We start from the raw sequence: 22,099 nt of genomic DNA, 5'->3' as shown, positions 1-22,099 counted from the left end.
CATACTTTCCTACAGGGCTTGTCTTTTTTGATACTCCTACTCTTGAAAACTTGTTATCAAGTTTAAAGAAAGGCAGTGAAAGCAGGAATGTTTCTAGAACCATGCCATTCAACATGGACTTGGTTTTGTAAGCTACGAGAAGAAAGAATCTTGCGGAGAAACAAGAAGCTTGGGTTATTTTTTGTTATTTAAAAGGAAAAATGAGTGCCGTAGGTACTTGTTTGTAAAATAAGGATGGTCACATCTGATGCTTCATGGTTAAGAAAAAGAGGCACAGGACTTTAAAAAGAGGAAAAGAATTATGGTTAGATGTCACCGATTGCAATCAGTATCAGAGCTTGCCTTCAAATAGGAAGCCTAGATCCCCTTTCCTACACAGATATTAATGAAAACTGAGCCCACTGGGGAAAGGGTTCTAGAATGTAAAATTGCTTGAAAGGAGAATACAACATTCTTGTTTTGAGAAAACATCCTTGTTGCATTGACTGGAGTCTTCCATAAAATAGAACATTTTTATAAAATAGCAACAGATTGGCCTTCACTTTTCTCTTTTGCTTCTTTGATTTTTGCTTTTTACTCACAAGGCCTTGCTTTTGATCTTCTGTTTCCTTCCATAAAACCTTAGGTTAGCCCATGATTATCACAATGGACGGCTATTTGAAGACCATAATGACAACATCAAAGACGGTATTTGTCAGAGCTTAGTAGCCAAAGATTCTTTTCTTTTATGTGCCTCAAAACAATGAGAAAAGGCCCCCCTGTTATGTTGAGTTTGGAAAATAGATTTCACCGCAGCAAACGAAATCCTCAAGGCTGGGATCAGGTCATTTGGCTGAGGTACAAAACTCGGGAAAGTACACATGGAAAAACTGCTCTGGAAAGGGTGGCCCTAAAGTGTTTTACTTTAGCTCATGGCTTACTTTGTGTTGATTAGACATCCGCACAAAAATATTGCACGAAGAGTTCCCATTTCCACCCCTGCCTTCCACTGGAATATGAGGAGATCACCAAGTTGTCCCCATCCTTTCTAACAGGTAAGTCAATCTGCATTTTCTTGCTTGTAGTTTCCTTTGAGCACTGGAGGAAATCATTCATTTTACTCCAGCAATCAAAAATAAACACGATAAGCAGCGCATTCTCTGGAACGTGTCCAGGAATAGAGGTAAGGGTCTTTGCTTATAATCGTTCTTGCTCCCTCCTGATGTCCCACAGCTACCCGATTTCTACAACAGAGTGAACAGATGTAGGAGTGACCCATGCAGAGGGAGACGGGCAGTGTGCACTTACACCCCTAACTAGAGATCTCTAGCTTACGTTATTCTGGGGTCTTGTCCTGAACGTAACCAAAATGCCAGGTATAATAAGCCTAATCCTTCAAACAGCTTTAGTTTTCCTTCCTTTTTTTTTTTTTAAACATGTGGAAAAGCCTCCTTGCTGCCTTTGGGTCCTAAAATCAAACTACTCGTGGCTTCTGGATGATAGGCAAGGGCTACTGCATTTCTTAGACTCTGGGCACTATTGCCAAGGGCACGGGACAAAATGTCATGGCCATCATGTTAAACAAACAAACAAAAAAAAGCCTAAAACTTTCCAAGTAAGATTGACTTACATGAAACATGAAGGCAGTCAGCATCAGGAAGACACGCCGTGAGATGCTGACGCCGGCTAGACAGTACAGTCCCGGCTGGCTTGGCAGCCATTTCAGAGAGCTGTTGTGTAAAAGAAAGCATGGTTGACACGCCTGGTTATTACAAAACTGCTTTAATCTGGTACATAGAAAACACCTCTGGGTATCGGTCCTTTACAAGCCATCGCGCCACGTTGACCCGGGGCAGGCTTCTCCGAAGAACCTCAGGCAAAGCTGCTGGAACTGAGACACTGAAACTTCTCCCTCAGCGACTGGACGATATTTTGCTGGTTGGGAGATGGCCCCCTCCAGAGATAGTCATTCAGTTTGTCCGAATCGCTGTACGACGTCAGATAGGGGGACAGCCCCAGCTTGTCGCTTATTGGCTTTTTTGGAGTGCATGGACTATTCAAAGAGTACGGGGTGCTGCTGCTGCAGGCGTTCTCGGGCAAGTCGGCCTCCATGACCCCCGGGGCGGATTTCTTCCTCCGGCCGTGCGAGAACTCTAGCTCCGGCTCGTCCTCTTCTGACTTGATTTCCACATAGTCGTCTTCGTCTCCTTCAGTCTCTTTGAAATTGGAGAAGTAGTTCTGGGTCGCTATTTGGGCACTGAAGGGTGAATTTCTACTTACTACCAGAACCTTCTGTGAGTCTCGGAGCGTGAGATCTGAGTGTTTTTCAGCGCCCTGAGGACATGAGTCAGCCACACCTGGCAGCAAATCCTGGGGACTCTCACACCTCGAACTTTTGTGTGAAGACAGCAGCTGTCTCTTTCCCATCTCCCCAGGGTAGCTGATGGAGTCCCCCGACTTGTTTATCAAGATGGAGGAAGAGGACCGGGACCTGCTGTAGGGCTGACATTTTGCACTGAGGCCTTTGCGACCCAAAGAGTTGTAAAGGTGGCCCTGAAAAGAGTTCTCTTTGTTGGGCTGACTGACTATGACACTGTGTCTCTGCAAGGAGCCCAGCAGGGGGTCGGAGGTTTGAAGAGAAGGCACAGAGCAAGCTGCAGACAGCTGTCTTGGAGCGCTCTTTGCACTGATCGCTAAGGTAGGATGTTTCGACTTCAAGTCTGGCTCTGGCCGGGGACAGAAATCCACTAACTCTCCGTTACTGTAGGTTGAATGCAAAAGCCAATCCTCGCTGCTATGTTGGGCCTGGGAAGGTGAGGTGGACCTGAGGTGGCAGGGTTCTTGAGGGCTGGCCCAGCTATCCTTCTGAGCCTTGAAGGGGGTCTCTCTGAATACAATCTGGTCATACAGTTGGGAATACTCAGCAATCCTGGCACCTGGAAGGCAAATATGGAAACAATAAACGTACAGAGGATTAGTTCCACATGCAAAGATTAAAAAAAATTAAAAAAAAATCTAACATCCTAACAGATTTAAAAAATTTAAATAGATAGGACCTTTAAGTTTGAGGGTGAGTCACCATTGAATACTAAGCAATGCGAACTAATAAAATAATCCATAGTTTAATAAGACACAAAAATGTAAAAAGAGGTCACCTACAGGTTCATTTAATTTGATCAAATTCTGGCTTATTTTATTTTAGGTCTGCAAATGATCACTACTTGTAATGAAAATTTCTAGTGTTCTTTACAAGCATGAAATCGTGTCAGTGCTACAGAACAGGCATCATAAAAACAAGAAGGTCAGCACTTAAACCCTGGTCAATGACAAATAACTCAAGTAGTCATTAAAAGGAAGATGACACAATCCACCATGCAGTGGCTGCCCTTGGCTTCTCACTAGACTTAATCTCTCTGAGACAAGGACTCCCAGAAGAGTCCGCTCCTGGTCACTGTTCCTGTATTTCCTGTTTCTGAGCAGCCGTTCCCTGCTACCATCTGGGAAACAAGTGTCTACAGGAGGCCCTCCCTTCCAGGATTTCAAAACCACGTGTATTGACTGAGTCACATCTTCGTTCCCATCCCCAAGAAGCCAGGCACTGAAGTCTATGCCCCTAAGATATTGAGAATGAATCATCTATGCATATAATTGATAATGTAATACTCTCTGGTGTTTGTCCAGAACAGGATTTGACTGTTATATCCATGAAAACTATTGCCGCTTCAAATTCAGCTAGGAGGCCATTCTCCTCTCTACTCTACTTGTGAGTATAGACATTTCTACATTTCTAAAGACATTAACAGAACGCTGCTATGGATAGAATACTCTCTTGGGCCAGGAATGATTTAAGAGACAGAGCCCAGAGATGTCAATTTCAAGAGCTGCCCCCCCCGCCCACACACACCATCACCCCAATCCAGGTATCCACAGGACCGCCCTAGAATCAAAGAATTCCATGCATCCTATAAATTTCCCAGACCACATCTACACAGCCCCTACAAAACAGATCTATCCCATGTACGATGGCCAGCAAGTGACATTGCATTTTCTTCTTAAGCTATTTATATTTTTAGTAACCTATTGTTAGTAAATTCTTCCTTGAATTTAAACAAAATATTTAGTTGAGTTTCTGCCATTTCTTTCAACTCTATCTTCTATGAGGACAGAAGACACCCGCTGGTGTGCCTTTAATTGCAACCTTCTCACATTGTTTGCATTCCCAACTCCCCAAATCAGGGTAAATCATGTTTAACTTCTCATAGATCCTATATTCAGATCCTTCAGGTTTTCAAGTCCAAATTCCTTGGAAGAACAGAGAATAATAGTTTAGAATTTCTAGTAACAAAAACTTGAGCTATTATTCCTTAAATGGCATAGTAAAGACTCTTGATACCAATTAAATTTGGCAACCCCTTAGGAGACTGAAAGTCTACGTGAACACTAAAGTGCCCATGTTAGCCATTCTGAAGTCTATAATGTTTCATTAACTGTGAAGCCCAAACAAAGGCAGCTGGACCTTGAGACAGAGTCACTGGTTAGCAGTCCCTCCTGAACATCAACTCGTTCTGCCCAAACCATTCTTATCTACACGATGACCCTGAACACGATCCCACAGCTAAGTCAGGAAGGTTCTGAACTTTCACAAGGTTCCAATGAGATGACAATTTGGGGGAAAGTAATGAGAACTAATTAAAACATTTGGTTCAACTATTTCAGTACCAAAGTTTAACCATAGAGTCGTGGATGAAAAATTGGCTTTTGACTTTTGACTGCGATAGCCCAGATGATCTGAAACCATGTATTACTCAAAATATCCACAGTATTTCTCATGCCTCTTTCTTCCTAATCACACTCTCTTCTTCCTTTGCTTAATCAAATCCTATTTACCACTCAAGACCCTCTATAAGCACTACCCCTTCCATGAATCATTTTCTAACCCATTTCTCTTCTCTGAAGTCTTATATACTTAGTGTGGACCATAATATTCAGCTATTGGCTGCACACACATGCATGGGCATGCACGCACACGTGCACACAATCTCGTGTTGCTTTTTTTTTTTTTTTTTTTTTTTTTTACATGGGCTGGTTTATCATTCCAGCTAGTCCATGAGCATTTACTCTTGGAGAACAATCCTCACAGAGCACCAAGCACAATTCTAGATATAAATTGGTCTCAAGAACTACTTATCCAGATATATTTTGGATTTCCTCCTTTTATTTTAAGCATAGTTTTAAAAATGGACATGCTTTCCCTAAGACCATACCACAGAGAGTGACAGGCAGCCTAGAACATCAGGGGCATAGCAAAAAAAAAAAAAAAAAAAAGCAGGAAAGTAGCCTTTGATTAAAATGCTTCCTATAGATAACTCATAATGGGCACAGTTTATCTTTGAATAATAAAAAGTTGACCATTTATAAATTTGGAATAAAAATTATCTCACAGGTAGATAACACACAGTGCCTATCTAAGTTTTAGGGATTTTGTTTGTTTGTCTCATTCTGTAACTTGTTTGATGGCAATGTGAACAAGAGAATGCTTCCAAAGCAACAGCTGTCATTAGCTTTCTTTACCCAGATGTGTAGGAAATAGCCAGCCCAAGAAGACATCTCCAGTCTAAACACCTTAGTATTAGCCAGGTGGATCAAAGTTCCCCATCATCCCAGTCCCGGCATTAATACCTTTTATAGAATATGTATATTATCATTATGTGACAACCTCAGGGCCGTCTCTGGTTTATTTCTCTTTTGTAAGTTTAAAAGGTGGCGTTCTTAGGATTCCAGATAAAAACTGGAAACATTCCTTGCTGAGAAAAGTATGAAATAAACTGTTTTCAAGACAGAGGATTCAAATCAAAGCTTCTGATGCTGCTTGAGACGTAGACCAAAGCATAAAATGTGATTTTGCCTTTGCTGCACAAAAAGGATAAATCCCTCAAGCCTGTATGGAGTTTTCCCCCATGTAAAACATCACCAAGAAAGGGAACCCAAAGGCCTCGTTGGCCTCCAAGACTATGAGGAGGGAGGTCTGACTGAACAAGAATGTTGGCATACGACAACAGGCTCTGGACGGTGGGAGTAACTAGACCTGGATGGGTGACTTAGAGGCAGAAATCTGACCCGGGGCCTGTAGACCCCCGCCAGAGAGTTCAATAAAGGTGCTCGAGAGTTTCAGCAGGTGAATAGGGCGTTCCTCCTTCCGTACAACACCGAGAGCAAGCTCCTGGCAAAGTGGCAAGGCCCATACGAAGAAGTCTGGAGAATCGGTCCGTTCGATTATGACGTCCTGTGCCCAGATAAACGAGAGAGAGAAAAGGAGTCATCATGTCAACTGATTGAAAGCCTCGTGGGCACAGGAAGTGGTCTCGATCCACCCAGATGGAAGATTCCTCAGGTCCGAGAGATGGCAGGCCCTAGGGACGTGCTCCTGCCAGATAGCAGGGGAGACCCCATTCTCAGAAGATGACTTTGGAGAGATCTCCTCCTCTCGGTTGGGGAGAACGTCGGTAGTAGCCCACCATGTCAAGAAAGGACCCAGACGCAGAGCTGGGAAAAGATCCCATGGGATCTCAAGAAGACATCAGTAGGCAAAACCAAAAGGAGAACAAACCAAAAGTAAAAAGAAGCAAAAGAAAACCCCAAAGGGACATCTATGAATATTTAAAAGGTGGGTAAAAAAGAAGACTACTCAAGGTAGTTGTAAGCCCTAATGATTCAGCATTGGAGGACCTGCTTCTATCGAGGTTTGAGTTCTGCATTTTAATGGATGGTCCATATTCAAAACAACCTGGCTCAGGCAATTACCACTCTTGAAACAATAGTCTACTGGCATAATCCATGATCATCAGAAACCCTATTCTATTCTCTCTCTAGCCCAGGTTCAGTCAGTGGTTGCATTGCCCACGTACCACTGCTTCCAATGCCATCTATGCCCCCACAGGGTCCTTTACAGCTGGAACTCAGTCACTTTTTCCATGGGTAACAACAAACCAGCTTAGCAACGCTAGTACTGGAAGAGGGACATGAATTAATTTTCTTGCAAGGAGAAAAATATATGCCATCTAGTCTCTTACATTCATACAAAATTCACTTTCCACCTTTATTTAAAAAGAAGAACAACTCAAGAGAGTGTGTAAAATCCTTCAGGTAGCAAATTCCAGCGCTTACCTTCCCTATTTGATAGGAAACTTTACTGTAGGAGGAACTCTACAAAAGAGTAAAGCTTTAGACAATTCTTAAATACTCCCAAACTTAAAAAAATTCCCTATAGATTCTCGTCACGTAACTTGTAACTTGTGGCTTCATTTAGGATTTGGATATCCCCTTCTTATTCTCTGGTTTTCGCAGAGATAAAGACATCAATCTCAAAGAAAGGGGGTTAGTGGCATCGATCTGGCCGGATGAGCCATGTCATCGTCCTGCTAACTGTCTCAGTGTGCCTTGATACCGAGCCATCGGGCTTTTACTTTTAACTGGAGAAAGGTCTCCTCTCATTTGATACCAAGGGGGTCCTTTGTCAGAAAATCTAGGCCAGGGAATCTTAAAATAGGCTCAAAAGGCCACACTGTTTTAAATTGCAGATTCCGGGGCTTAACCCCAGAAATCTGTCTGGGTCTAGAGGTGAAAATCTCCTGAGGTGAGAGCCAGGGCCCTGGGGTTTCTTCTTCCCGTGACAATCATGTGTCTCATTCACACCCGTGTTCTTCAACCGAGATCAGTGTCTCGGTGTCAAGTTTGGTCTCTGCACTTCTTTATAACAGAGAAAGAAGTCAAACCTTTGGCCCTAATCCTACCAACATCATACCTGAGATCCCAGTTTTCTGCCCCACAAAGGAGGCTTGACCGAAAGAATCACACTTTTTGGAAGCTACCCGAGAATACTAAAGGGAGATAGTATTAAATGCATGACACGGGCTATTTTACGGCACCTATTAAACAAAAAGTCAACTGGTAAGAGAAATAGGTGAGCAAATCCCTGAGGATATAGTGTGAAAGGACTCCTTTTCATCTATTAGGATGAGTGGGCATGTTTGTTGGGATTCTGGAGCAACCCTATTCCACAGGCTTCCGAATCTTCAAAGCTGACATGAGCCATGACTCCTCCGGACACAGCGATACACAGGGAAAAGTTCTACCTGCCACGAGTTCAGCAGATTGCTATTTTTCACACTTCAGATCAGAGAAAACTTCTTAAAACATCAAGTCTGGTAGTGACAATGTGACACAAACAACAAAACCCTCCGAGACCGAATCTTGCTCCAGCTTGGGCGACTCTGTGAGCTAAAGTGGGAAAAGAATTAGGAACGGCCTCATCGGTGTTTGTTAGTAAAGCTGTGGTCTCAATTTGAGAGAATGAATGTCTGAGTGGCAATATTCTCACCGTTTCAAGGACTTTTAGAACCTGAAAGCTGCCCTCACATCCTACTTTCAAGAAGGAGGGAAAGCGGTGTGAAGGAACGTACCGATGGCAGGACCCCCTTGCTTCTTTTCTTCTAAGATGGCTGCCAGGTCTTTGTGCGTGGGTTTATGCTGCTGGCTGGCCAGTGCCTGCTCCAGCTCTGGGCTTCTCACTTTTAAAAGCTGATTTGCCTTCTTGATCTTCTGACTGTACTGCCTGGCCATCATAAAGACCCTGCTTTTTGTCTTATCTGTGGCATCCATCCCAGGGTCAGGGTTTTCCAAGTCTGGTTGGGATAGACTGCTGTTGGCCAAGTCGTAGGGGTTTTCCATGGGAGGTGTTTCACTGGCCAGAGACAGCCGGTTAAGACTCATAAAGGAGCCCTCTTTAGAAATCAGGTCCTCCTCAAAAGGGCAGTGGGTCCGGCCAGCTCTGCCGGGCTTGTCTTTCAGTGGCGTGAGGAAAGCATGGCCCTCAGGAAGCGAGAGGGTAGACACGGAACGCACCGTGTCTCTGCCCAGCTCGGGGGTGCTCTCGGAGTGCAGGCTGTCTGTCACATCCTCTTTACTGACAGGGAAGGCTGCGAGGAGCCGGTCTCTAGCTTTGACTTCGTTTTTCTTGATGTAATTTTCCAGGTCATTCCAGATTTCATCTACTTCTTCAGACAGTTTATCAGATATAGATTTATCACCTACAGACAGGTTACAGCTGAAAGAGTTATAGAGCAGACTCAAATAATCATTATCAGAGGGTCCCTGGGGGTAAGGAGTTTCGTCCTCGCTGAACTGGAGGCTATCCTGGGAAACAAAGGGCCTCAGACTGTCACAGCATGCAAAGTCGGTTTCCAGCCCTAAGAAGGTGTTCCTCTTGGGGCGCTTCAGGCTGCTGCATTTGAAATCCAGGGAGGGCGGATCTGGGAGCCCTATGGTGTCGTAGATGTTTTCCTCCACCATCTGGAGTTCATGTGTGCTTTGGTTCGATGCCTGGCGACCTGTTAGAGCTCCATCCCTCTCTGTGTGAAGAGAGCTCTTCTCGGGGCCAGCTTGCCTCTTTGAGAAGGCGAGCTCTGGCGTGCTCTTGGGGCGAACAGAGTCCCTGGCTGTTTTGGGGGGTGTGGATTCAGCTTCTTCCCGTTTAGCAACCATTAGTTTTAAGTCCTCATAACTTATGTTATCATAGACGTGGTCTATGTCATCAATAGTCAACTCCACAGATGACCCAAAGGGAGTCATTCCGTCCTGCCCTTCTGTTTTAGGGTCACTCTGCAGTTCCCGTCGGGGGCTGTACTGAGAGCCACCACTGTCCCTAGTTCTTATTTCAGGAGCGCATGTGTTGTTCTCGCCAGCGCTGCTGGCCCGCCTGACCACCCGGTGGCCAGAGCTGGTGGTCTCCGTGGGCTCAATCTGTCCCATGTGCCAACTGCAAGGGCGACTGGAAGTGCCATCTTCACAGAGTCTGGTAGAGTTCAGATCTGAGGAGGAGAAGGATGGCACGAACATCTGATAATCATCTTCATCATCTTCGTTCTCCTGAGGGGACCGACGACTCGGGAACAAGGCTTGTCTGATCTGGTGGTCCGTCCAGATGTTTCTGATGGCTCCACCCCCACGAAGCACGCTGATGATGGCAGAACTGCTCGGCTGGCTGTTCCTTGGGGCGGGAGATGGCCCCGCTGAGGTCCGCTGGGGAGACCCTTCCTCTCTGGAAGCCTGAGGTGGATAGAAACATACTGATTGAACTGCAGTGACATGACCACATAACTTATGACACTCTCCTGGTTTTACACATTGCCTCTCCCACTGGACTATAATAGTCTTAAAGCAAATGATCAGTAAATGTTGTTGATTTTAATGGAGTTGAAAAGCACTTCAGATTTTTGCAAAAGGTGCAGAAAGGACAGGAACTGATATTTACTTAGAAACAGGCTAGGCCATGTGCAGACATTCTCCACACTTAACGTTTACAATCACTCTGTGAATTAGACATGATGGTACTAATTTCAAGGTAAGGAAATCCAGGCTCTCCCCAGGCAGTAGAAAGGCTAGGACGCAAACTAAGTCTGACTCCAAATCCCTTACCCCAGTGCAGGGAATCAGCAAAATACAGAAAACTCTTAAATACTTCACATAATTCCAGTGTGCACTTGGTGAATAACATTCTATAAATGAACATATGTAGGTATCAAGGGCCACTGTATCTGGTTTCTATTTGAGGCTTGACTGCTAGGAGTTTTATTGTGGTTTCTGGTATACCAGAAGCCTCAGTCAGTAATCCGACTGCACACCTTAAGGCTTTCTCTGAAATCTGCAGACTTGCCATAGACCTGACTGGCACTGCCTTGGTTTATAGATTCTAGGCAAAGAGCCTTTGTTGCAGACATGTAACTTAATCCACTATTGAGCTAATGAACGTTTTACTTTCTTTCAAAATACATTTAATTAAGTAATATTTAGATGCCTATTAGGAAATAAAATATGAGTGACGTTAACAATTTCTAATCACAAAACCAATGGGGTCTTTTATAACTTGGAACCTTTCTTGATGGAGCTCAATTGTGCAGACAGGGAGCAGACTGCCCTCTGATGCCCTCTATAGGTATAAGGATTAGCTTCAAAGGGTTGAAAGGGTTGAGACCAGTTCAAACTCATTAGTACCAGGGGCATATTTTCTGACCCAAACACTATTAGGAATATTTTTTGTAACCTATTAGAAATGTTAAGTTAGCAAGAACTTTTCCTCACTTTGTCAATGAAACTGCGATATATATATTGCCTTGGAATAACCTCCTATCAATATGTCTTTCTCTCTGCTGGCCTGCCCGCCTGCCTATCAGGGAGGGAAGGGAAGTAGGGAGGGCAAGAATAAAATTTCATCCTGAAGGTTATTTTTCCATTAAAATTTGAAACTAAAAATAACCTAATTAGTCATTTAATCTTTTGCCTTTTTTCACATGGTCAAACTGTGGACCATCTGAGGCCTAGAAATATATGAATATGCACACATATGGATATATACGCACATACACATATAGAGTATTACATTTTATTTATGGCACTATTTTTTTCTTTACCCTTTAGTATCTCTCCCTTTTTCTTACTCAGATTGTCCTGGTACCATGTTTATAAAATACAGACACCCAGGAACTACATTTTTAAAAAACAAGTTAGTATTAACTAGTGAAATCATGACAAAACACTTTGAAAGTGTAACAAAAGGATTTTGTGAACAGCCAGAAGTAATACCTTCTTAAAATCTTCCATCCCAGAAAGATTCCCAGACATCTTAGGAAACTAGGAAACCTGAATTTTTAATATCAAATTTGATATTTTTAGGGTAATTGCTTGGAACTTTGGAAACTGAAATTTTACATGAAATCTTCAGGAGAACTGAAGAAGCTCTTAGATTGAGAAATAATCAGTATGTATATTACGCACAACATAGAAGTGTCTGGTTTAGATACCTTGATTTCACTAGAGCCATGATGAACATTTTTCCCCCACTGTTTTTCTATATTCTTAGCATTATGGCTATTAATAATAATATGACAATAGCTATCATTTGTGGAGCACTTGCTTTGTTCCAGATTCTGGACTAAGCATTTTTTTCTTTTAAGATTTTATTTTTAAGTAATCTCTACACCCAATGTGGGGCTCAAACTCACAACCCCAAGATCGAGAGTCATGCTCCACCAACTGAGCCAGCCAAGCACTCCTGTACTAAGTACTTTTAAAAAAATATATTTTTGCATTTAGTCTTTATAATAATTCCATAAGTTAGAAAACTAAGTTTTCTAACAACTTCCTTGTAAGTCATATAGCTTAGGATTGACAGAAATGGATTTGAATCCATGTCTGAATCCACAGCATGTATATGACCTTAACTGCCCCCCCCTTGCTCTTGCTCTCTCTCCCCCTCCCTCCTTCCCCTTTCTCTGTCTCTCCACACACACACACACACACACACACACACACACACACACACACACACACACACACACATGGCCTTGGAATACGTATTCTGGGAGAAATGTGAGGCTATTATTAAGGAATATTTCCTGTTATAAACTCTTTAACCATTAGTAAATCTGTTCTCCTTGCATTTGGTGTTGTTCATTAGTGTTAGGAGATGGAATTTTACCACTAAGAAAAAAGTACATGGCTTTACTTCTTTCTTGTCTTCAAATTTTATAAGGTTTAGTTAGTCCCCATATGGAGACTTGGCTTGATCACTATTGTCGAAAGTTTCCAACAAGCTCTTGAGATTCCCTCTTTAGGGCTGGTGGAGAAATCCCCCCACCTGGTACTGAGCAGGGCTTAGCTCCATGATCCTAGTTTGGCAGCCTTAAAGAGTTGGGTGCCTTCTGCAGTGTTTGTTTATGGAAACAATGTAGATTAAAAAAAAAATCAAAATCTCATGCTATATTTCAGAACAACAACCAACTAATAAGTTTCAAAAGCTTCCAAACAAAAATATATACTACCCGAAAGAAATTCACATGCTCCAATTTTAAGAAAATTACCTTGAGGTAAGATTGCTGATTTTTAGACATTTTATTGGATTTATTGGAAAGGTACGGAGTTTATTAGCAGGGTTACTTGGGCCCTGTGCTAAGAAGCAATGCCGTGGAATTGTGGGGAGAGAGTTTCATAACCACATCCTTACAGATACAGAACATTAAGCAAGAAACCACGATCAGTTCTCTAAGAGTTGTTAACTTAGACAATTGGTCTGTAGACAATTGGACATGGTTTACTCAGGTCAGGATACAATATCTCTTCTTCATAGGTAATACATTTGGATATACATCTTCCAATAGAGCATACCATTTTCATGCCCCCTCTCCTAACCTTTTATCAGAGGAAGAAAAGCCCCAACTTCATATAGTGAAGTTTCATTATAGGACATAGGATCATACTTCTCATACCAGCAGCAGGACCATATTCTTAGAAGGGGATCTCTGTGACCAAAGGCTAATGCTTTGAGAAGGGGGCAACATTTGGGAGGCAGGAGCCTTGGTCTTGTGACAAAGTCGGGTGCACCACACTAGCACTTAGGGTGCATGTATTACACCCTCGGTCACCTTACAGCTTTTGAGGTGAGAGGTGGGGCGAGAGGGGGATGAAGAAATCATTGCCTTAGTTTTGAGAAATGAAGCAGGGGGAGGGAGGAGGTTATAAGGATGAGTCCTTAAGTCCATCTCAAAATGTAAAACAATTGTTTACATTGGAATATAGGCTGGGGATGAGATATATAAGGGTACCTACAAGGGGTGCCTAAGTAAACATTTCCAAAATAAGAAAGGTAATTGTGCTTACCTTTTGGATGTCTTGTGCTGTTTCTGAAAAATAAAAGGGTTTTAAAAGAATTTTTGAGGATTAAAAACATATCTCATACATAGGTAAGCGCCCCTATTTTATAGGATTTTAAAACTTGTTAATAACTGAAACCCGAGAGGCTTTTGGACCCTTTAGACCTAATTCTCAGAAAATGCCTCTCAGTTATCTTCGTTATATATCCTGTTAGTATATGTGTAAAAAAAAAAAAAAAACAAAACCCAAAACCTTACATACATCTGAGTGTCAAGTACCTTTCTTAATCCCAGAGAGCAACAGACCGATTCATGGTAATAAGTCTCAAAATCTTCCCCCCAAATATGTATTATCTGAAATACACACCTTAAGCCATGAGAATCACTTAAACATAAGACTATGCTTCTATTAATTTTTAAACATTTTACTGGTTTTCCCTGAATGTCACAAACAGCATTTATCACTGGGGTCACCTTGGCACTGTGCTAAGGAGCAGTAAAGGTGGGTTTCTGGGGGACCTGTACATAGCCACATCCTTACAGATGCCCTTTCAGATACCTCGATGATGTGTGGCTCCTCTTTAAACACTGTTTAATTACAGAAGCATATAAAGTAAACGGTGATCGAATCCTCTCCACAAATCCCACCCTGTGGAAGTTATCATACGTAGCAGTCGACGGTCCTCTTTCCAGTTCCATACCCACTGACCCTAGCCCACCACAATGCACGGTTTTGTTTATGAAGTAAAGGTGCAATATGCAGCATTGCATTTCCCGCTAAATGTACGTGGACACGCTTGTCAGTAGGGAAGGAGGTACTGCACTGTTTTTGACAGAAACTGCAGAATATTCCACACAGCCTTCCAGGATATACTACAATTTATTTAACTCCTTCCCACTAGATGGGCATTTTATGTGCTGTCCTATTACAAATGCTGCAAAGAAAACACACACACACTTGGATCTAGCCACACTTGGGGGAGCACTTTTATATAGGAAGTACATGTTGTGACATTTATAAAAGTGAAAAAAGTGAAATTGTCAAGGGCAAATGTGGATTTTAAATTTAAATGCTCCAAATTTTGCTCCAAAAAGGTTGCAGAAATTTAGACACCATTCGTTTTGGAGTGCCTGTTTTTCTCTATATTTTGGTTGAGTTCACAGCTTTCCCCTTTCTATTTATCTCCTTTAAATGTATGATTTTTCTGATTACTAACATGGATGACCATTTATAAATTGTATCGACAGTTTGTGTTTTTTCTATGAAACTGCCCAATTATATTCTCTGCTTTTCATTTTTATTATCCTTTTTAGAAGATTTTATTTATTTATTTGAGAGAGAAAGAGAGAATCCGAAGCAGACTCTGCACTGAGCACGGAGCCTGATGCAGGGCTCAATCCCATGCCCATGAGATCACGACCTGAGCCAAAAGCAAGACTTGGATGCTTAACCAGCTCAGCCACCCAGGTGCCCCTCTGCCTTTTAAAAGAGAGTCCTTTGTCTCTTCTCTTTGATGTATGGGGTTTTTTTACATAATAGGGATATTAATTTTTTTATGCCAGTTATCTATATTGCAGACATTTTATGTCATTTGGCTTTATATCATATAATGGGGCACTATTACTTATAGAAGTTAATAAAATTTGTCAATCTGTAATTTATCCGGTGTTTATGTTTTTGTATGGTTTTACTTAGTGAATACCAGCAAGAATGAAAAAAAGAAAGATAATTTCAGGACTTACCACTGGTCTTCAAAACTTTATGTGATCTTGAGGAAGGTTCTAGGAGAAAAAATAAGGCCGGCATCATTTGCAAAACCAAATCAGGGTTTTTTTCCTTTATAAATGAATTATTTGAGCTCTAGAAAAAAATTTTTTTTATCAAATATACCGAAATCCCCATCACTTAGAGACACTTAACAGCAAGACATTCACTCTGACAAAGCTGTAGGATAAAATTTAAGCTGCGCAATCAGGGGTCACATAACAGAAAACTACCCTACCAACAACTAGTAGAGAAATTTCCTTAGCTTTAACTACCACCCGTAAGGTGACAGTGTTCAATTTTATATCCTTAAGCCACTCCTCTCCCAAGCCTCTAATGTTAAGTGTCAAACTGACGATTCCCCAATGTGCCCACAGACCGAGCAACCCAACATGCCTCAAAGTCACCAGTCTCCCCCCATAACTGTCCTTTAATCAAGTTCTTATCCTGGTTGTCACTGACATTACCTGCCCAAGTTAGCTGTCAGGACATCATTCTAAATTTCTCCTGTTTTCATCCATCACAGTCCTGTGGGATCCTAATAACGCCTCCCCCCACACTACTGTCTCAATCCAGGCCATTATCATCTCTCCCCCAGACTAGATGGACAGCCTACTTCAGTTTCCACATCAAGGCAGAATTCTCTTTTTTATGAAAGGCAAACATTTTGGGGCGCCTGGGTGGCTCAGTCTTTAAGCGTCTGCCTTCGGCTCAGGTCATGAGCCCAGGGTCCTGGGATCGAGCCCCGCATCGGGCTCTCTGCTCAGCGGGAAGCCTGCTTCTCCCTCTCCCACTCCCCCTGCTTGTGTTCCCTCTCTCGCTGTCTCTCTCTCTCTGTCAAATAAATAAATAAAATCTTAAAAAAAAGAAAAAGGCAAACATTTCATTGCTGAAGATCCGTCTTGTAGCTTGCAGGATCAAGCTCATACCTTCCGCAACTCCAGCCACTTTTCTTCTGGTTTACCTTGCACATCTCCACCTCCCCCCACCTCCATCCCACGTTCCAGCCAGGCTGAACAACTGACAATAGAGGCCTGAGCTAAGGTATGCCGGCTCAAGTCTCAGGGCCTTTGCATGTGCTAGTCCTGCCCCATCTGCCTCCTCAGCCCCCAGACTCCATCCCAGGTCTTCTGCTCTGGGAAGCCTTCTCTCTCCTTCCTAGACAGTTAGCCCCTCTCTCCCCGCTTTGTCTTTCCACTCTTCCTCCCACTCAGCCTCTACCACAGTCCATCACGGACTGGTACGTATTCACCCGTTAGACTCTCCCACTGGACTATAACCTCCTAGGAAGCAGGAATCATATGTATTATTTATTCTTGCATTCTGGGTCCTTAGTACAGTGCAGGGGGTTAGGTAGGTACTCAATAAATACTGATTCAAATTAAAAAAAAAAGATATGAGGGCTAAGAGAATACTACATGGAGTTTGGTTCAGCAAACACGTGTTAAAGGTTTAGGCTTGAATAATCTTTTGTATGTGTCATTTATAGGATACAATTTTTCCCCAGTGTTAGTCAACAGGCTTTAAGTACCTGCATGCTAGTGGTAAGATGCATCAACATGGATGGGACTGGAGGAGATGATGCTCAGTGAAATAAGTCAGGCAGAGAAAGTCAATTATCATATGGTTTCACTTATTTGTGGAACAGAAGGAACAGCATGGAGGACATTAGGAGAAGGAAGGGAAAAATGAAGGGGTCAACTCGGAGAGGGAGACGAATCATGAGAGACTATGGACTCCGAGCAACAAACTGGGGGTTCTAGAGGGGAGAGGGGTGGGGGGATGTGTTAGCCCGGTGATGGGAATTAAGGAGGGCACGCACTGCCTGGAGCCCTGGGTGTTATATGCAAACAATGAAGCGTGGATCACTACATCAAAAACTAGTGATGTATTGTATGTGACGAACATAACATAATAAGATTAAGTTAAAAAAATAAAAAAAATAAATTTACACACAAAAAAAGATGCTATGCAAAGCAAAATTAGTTGATTGGTATGTTTTATATCCCCTGGAAAATAGAGTTATGTAGAAAGTTTAGAACGAAAGTTTTTGTTTAGAGCAAAAGCCTGACAGACTGAAAGGATCTTTCATTACTTATCCCCCCAGATTATTAAATTTTGATCACAACATCCTATTTACCAGATTTTCTTCTCAGCCGATATGGAGCAGAACCGTCTTTCGAACCACACAATGCTTTTGTTTCTCCCTCAGGACTGTAACAGAACCCAGGATAATCTGAAAAGATAACCACACGCATCAATAAGAAGGAGGTGTTCAGTGACTTCTGAGATCGGTACAACTTGTTTTGGGTATCTATGGATTTACTCATTTTCATCAGACAGGGTATAATCTCTCCTTTCCATAACTGGTGTTGAATATGTATCACGGGACTTTTTGTTTACATTGGGACTTCCAGGAGTCTGTCAGCAAGGTAAGCTGCGTTTCTTGTACACGTGTGTGCTCTCAGGTTCTCTGTTACACACACACACACACACACACACACGCTCTCCTTTTTTGCTCACTAGCAGAAAGAGCCATAACCATTGTCTTTACCCTTTGTAGGAAGTTAGTTAAGATGTGTAAGGTGTGATTAAACTCCTACTGCCACTCAGGATCATCTGCAACTTGATGACCCACAGAGGTCAGAAAATTCTATTACAATAAACATCACTGCTGAACTTGCCAACAAGGCCTCTGACAGGCTGTGGTGATGGGCCACAACAGGGGCTCTGTCAGGGAGGGCGAAGCCATCTTGAGAATTCAACTGAAGTACAATATTTGTGAGGCGTCTATGCCTGGCTTGGTGGTGGAGGATATCAAGCTATTCCTGCCCTATGGAAGCTGTCCTCTAGGGCCGTGACTCTTAGTATTTTTCTAGACATTGTTCTTTTGAATATTTGATAGGTGCTTTAGGTTCTCTTACCAGAAAAGGGATTTTCATTTATTTTTTAAAAGATTTTATTTACTTGAGATAGAGAGAGCGAGCGAGTGAGAGAGAGAGAGATAGAGAGCAATGAGTGGGGGGGAGGGGCAGAGGGAGAGGAAGAACCAGGCTCCCCACTGAGCAAGGGGCCCAATGTGGGGCTTGATCCCAGGGCCCTGGGATCATGACCTGAGCTGAAGGCAGGCACTTAACCAACTGAGCCACCCAGGCGCCCCCAGGATTTTCATTTAATTTCGCAGTTTATGCTAAGGGGTACACGGACATCATATTAAGAAAATTGGGTCTAGGGGCACCTGGTTGTCTCGGTTAAGCATCAGACTCTTGATCTCAGCTCAGGTCTTGATCTCAGAGTTGTGAGTTCAAGCCCCTCGCTGGCCTCCACGTAGGGCATGAAGCCTACCTTTAAAAAAAAAAAAAAAGGAAAGAAAGAAAATTGGGTCCAATCCTAAAGTACTCTAGCACTTTCACTGATATCTGAAGCCTGAGGGTAAACAATTTTAGGACATGGCTGTAATAGGGTTAAGGCTCTTTAAGGGTGTCCAAAGCTGGAGAGAGTTCTGAGGACTGTAAAGACCACACATGTTTGTCCAATGTCAGTGGCAAAGTTACATAAATGAAGTCATTTGGCCCAATGGACTGGCCTACTCTGCTCATACCCAGCCAAGTCCAGAGTCAAGGCAGGGCAAATGGGGGGGATTTTCCCAGGCGGGGTTGCTCTGGCCTAGTCTTGGGCCTGGAAGAAAGGCACGTGGCACCAGTTAGTGGCTCGAAATCATTCTGTGCACTCACAGAACCTTACTGGTGTCCACGGACTCGCCCAGAGGCTGGGAACGAGGACTTGGTTCTGTTGAATGAAGTCGGTCACAGAAATAGACTTCTTCAGACCCTCATCTTCCTCCACCTTTCCTCCTCAACCTAACATGCTCACCCATGACCTTGCCTTCTCTTTATAGAGTGTTATTATCCAAAAAAAAAAAAAAAAAAAAATCTTAAAGAGCTTTCCACTGAATAAAATGGGGGGACTTTCAAGAAGACAGGGCAGCAGGCCCCAGCCCAGCCCTCTGGTAGGGGTCACTCTCAGGAGCTGTGGGGCATGACATGGGGGGTCTCAGTCACGTGGTGGGAGTGCTCGTCTTTCTACCCCACGAATGCTTCCTGTTTCCCCTGCAGAGCTGAGCACCAGCGGTGTGGAGGGGACGTGAATCAGTGTTCCCACCTGGGGCAAGATGCCTCAAAAGTAAGTTCTTTCACATGCTGTAGGTAAAAGTTTTTGTCAGACCCGGTTGTAAATCTTTAAAGCCACTGATTCTTTTTTTCCTGTTTCATCTGGGGGAGAATAAGGGTGTGATAAATGCCGTTGAACGAGGTTTTATTTTGTAGGACAGACCTCACCTCTGTTTATTTTCTGCCCGTTTTAGAAGCCTTGAACTACCATCACACTTGTGGGGCCGCTGTAATTTTGGAATTTGTGCCGCATCAGGGAAAGCATGAACTATCTTGTTGGCACGATTCTTGCAGGAAATCAACATAGATTTCCCTCCGATGGGGTGCGGTGGGAAGTGTATGTGAAACCTTAATTTCTGGTGGTGGTAGAAAGGAGGGTAAGAATGGACCCTGGCAGCAGATCTTACATTCTTAGCTGATGCAGAGATCTAGACATGTGGCCAGCCATCAGGGGACTCAGATAAACCAGGCGAAATCAATGGACAAATAAGCCAATGTGTTAGGAAGAGATTATACCGTCTGCCGCTCTGTTTGTTAACACAGTGAATAGAGCTCCTTTCTTACAATTGACATTTTTGTAAACTTTAAGCTAGACAATATGACAGATGCAAGGAGACAAGAAAATTTCAAACTGTATTAAGAGAACCAAACTTACGAATGGCATCCATTTCAAGTATTGCTTGCTTGGCCTGAAAGAAAGAAAAGTATGGCTTTAATTGCAATTACTTTTTGTTTCTTCTTTAAGCTACCAGTCGTAATACAGAAGACCTGTATTACCTACACTATGCCACCTGAACAGGGATTTATGGAAAAGCTTTAAACAACTCATTATTTCTTTGAGGCATGAACACAAGGGCTTCAAGCAGACAAGCGCCCTCCTGTGGGCAGTAGATGCTACACAACGGATGCTCCAGAGCTAAGCTTGCAGCCCCCACGTGGAAGGAAGCCACAGATGGCAAGACAGGACCTACCTTCCAGGGTTGCTACTACTAGGCCCACATGACAGGCCCTCAATCCAACGAAGTTACCACCCGCCCGCCAAGGGATTGGGCCGGATAATCCTCAGCTCTGGCTTTCTTCTCCCTTCAACCCCAACCGTCGCAGCTTTAATGCTTTGAGGCTTCTTTTTATTGTTATTGCTGCCAATGGTATTAATGTTTAGGGAAATATAAAAAGATAGTTAATTACCCTAACATGAATCATGTTGCTTGAGGATTCAAAAAGGGAAAAAAAATTACTTTAGGTAGCCTGTCTTGCTCCCCCCGTGTCATTTTCATAGTTCAAGAGTCGTGTAACTTAACCTCCAAACACTGGGCTAAAAATTACCTTAAAAATAATTTAATTGTAATCAAAAACTAATGATGTAATGTATGTGATTAACATAACAATAAAAAATTTTAAAGAAAAATTTTTAGTAAATTTTTTTAGCAATTTACTTTAGTAAAAATTTTTAGCAGTAAAAATATTCAGGCTAAATGGTAATATTTAGTTACACACACACAAAGGAGGGAGGTTAAAAAAAAAAGGCCTTGATGCAACCATATAAGTTTGAGAAAACAAATGGTTATATTTTTATGACACTGATATTTTTATCATCTAGTCAGTTTGGGATTACTAGTTGGAATTAATTTCAAACACAGATGTGAGCTCAATTTCTTTGAAGTGCATTTCCAGAACCAGGTGAATATATAAAATGCAGAAGGCTCTACTTTTATCTTTGTTCTCAATCTAGAGGAGACTGAGTGTATATCTCATGTATATGGATGAACAAAATGGCTATTTCCAAGAAGTTTCCTGGTATCTATAAACTTAGACTTTAAGAATTCAGTATTTTTTCCCCCCATCTTGACATTGAATTTCAGAAGAGTACTATTCCCATATTTTCCTCTAGGAGTCAGCCAGGGACCATCACTGAACTGAACGACCGGAAGGAGGTTGGGAGTCACACAAATGAACTTCCAACAGCTTGTGCAAGTTAACTATGTTAGAATGGTGAGGTGATTTTTGAGGTTTACAAAAATTCCCCGTTACGCATTTCTTTTATTTACAGATTTTGAAATAAACAGATTTTGAAAGCTTTGGAGAAAAAGATTTAAGAAAAAGTCTTGAAGAAAGAAGTGAAAAGTTCAACTTAATAATAAACCTGCTTAAATAAAATGGAAAATTATTACTACATTATAGTGGATCAAGTGTCTTAAATAAGTGTTTTCCACTGGGAGCAATGTGGCTAAGGCTTGCTCCCTGGACCCAGACAGACCTGGGTCTGACTCAGGCTCAGTCATGTACAAGCTGTATAAACTTGGGCAGAGCACTTAATGTCACTGAGCTTCTGCTTTTACTTCTCTAGAATGGGGAGAATAAGGCCCTCCTCAGAAGGTGTTTTGCTGAGGGCGAAATACAAAGTAGGTGTGTGTGCTCAAGAAGCTGTAGCTGAAACAATAATGTTTAGTTCTAAAAGGGTCAGGAATTTGGGTAAAAAAGTG

The 22,099-nt window shown here is 42.5% G+C and overlaps 1 protein-coding gene and 1 long non-coding RNA gene across 12 annotated transcripts in view; one reads left to right on the top strand and one right to left on the bottom strand.

Moving 5' to 3' along the window:
• Positions 1 to 1,394: 1,394 nt before the first annotated feature.
• PLEKHG1 (pleckstrin homology and RhoGEF domain containing G1) overlaps positions 1,395 to 22,099 on the bottom strand; it is a 219,586-nt gene continuing 198,881 nt past the window's right edge. For all 11 annotated transcript variants that reach the window (XM_073894089.1, XM_025866319.2, XM_073894086.1 and 8 more), the window contains 6 exons: positions 20,272 to 20,305; positions 17,588 to 17,683; positions 15,426 to 15,464; positions 13,690 to 13,712; positions 8,439 to 10,083; positions 1,395 to 2,915 (listed from right to left, as the gene is read on the bottom strand). In XM_073894089.1, coding sequence (XP_073750190.1) covers positions 1,852 to 2,915; positions 8,439 to 10,083; positions 13,690 to 13,712; positions 15,426 to 15,464; positions 17,588 to 17,683; positions 20,272 to 20,305 — 2,901 coding nt within the window. In that variant the 3' untranslated portion in view covers positions 1,395 to 1,851. The remainder of the gene's footprint in view (positions 2,916 to 8,438; positions 10,084 to 13,689; positions 13,713 to 15,425; positions 15,465 to 17,587; positions 17,684 to 20,271; positions 20,306 to 22,099) is intronic.
• Positions 2,541 to 21,149, top strand: LOC141373004 (uncharacterized). Its single transcript, XR_012378617.1, has 3 exons — positions 2,541 to 2,677; positions 17,660 to 17,879; positions 20,362 to 21,149. It is a non-coding gene; the product is annotated as an uncharacterized lncRNA (long non-coding RNA).

This window comes from Callorhinus ursinus, unplaced genomic scaffold (assembly GCF_003265705.2).
Source record: "Callorhinus ursinus isolate GAN/ISIS: 27379988/994484 unplaced genomic scaffold, GSC_fseal_2.0 scaffold6, whole genome shotgun sequence".
Classification (NCBI taxonomy): Eukaryota; Metazoa; Chordata; class Mammalia; order Carnivora; family Otariidae; genus Callorhinus; species Callorhinus ursinus.
This window is presented reverse-complemented; position numbering and strand designations above follow the sequence as displayed.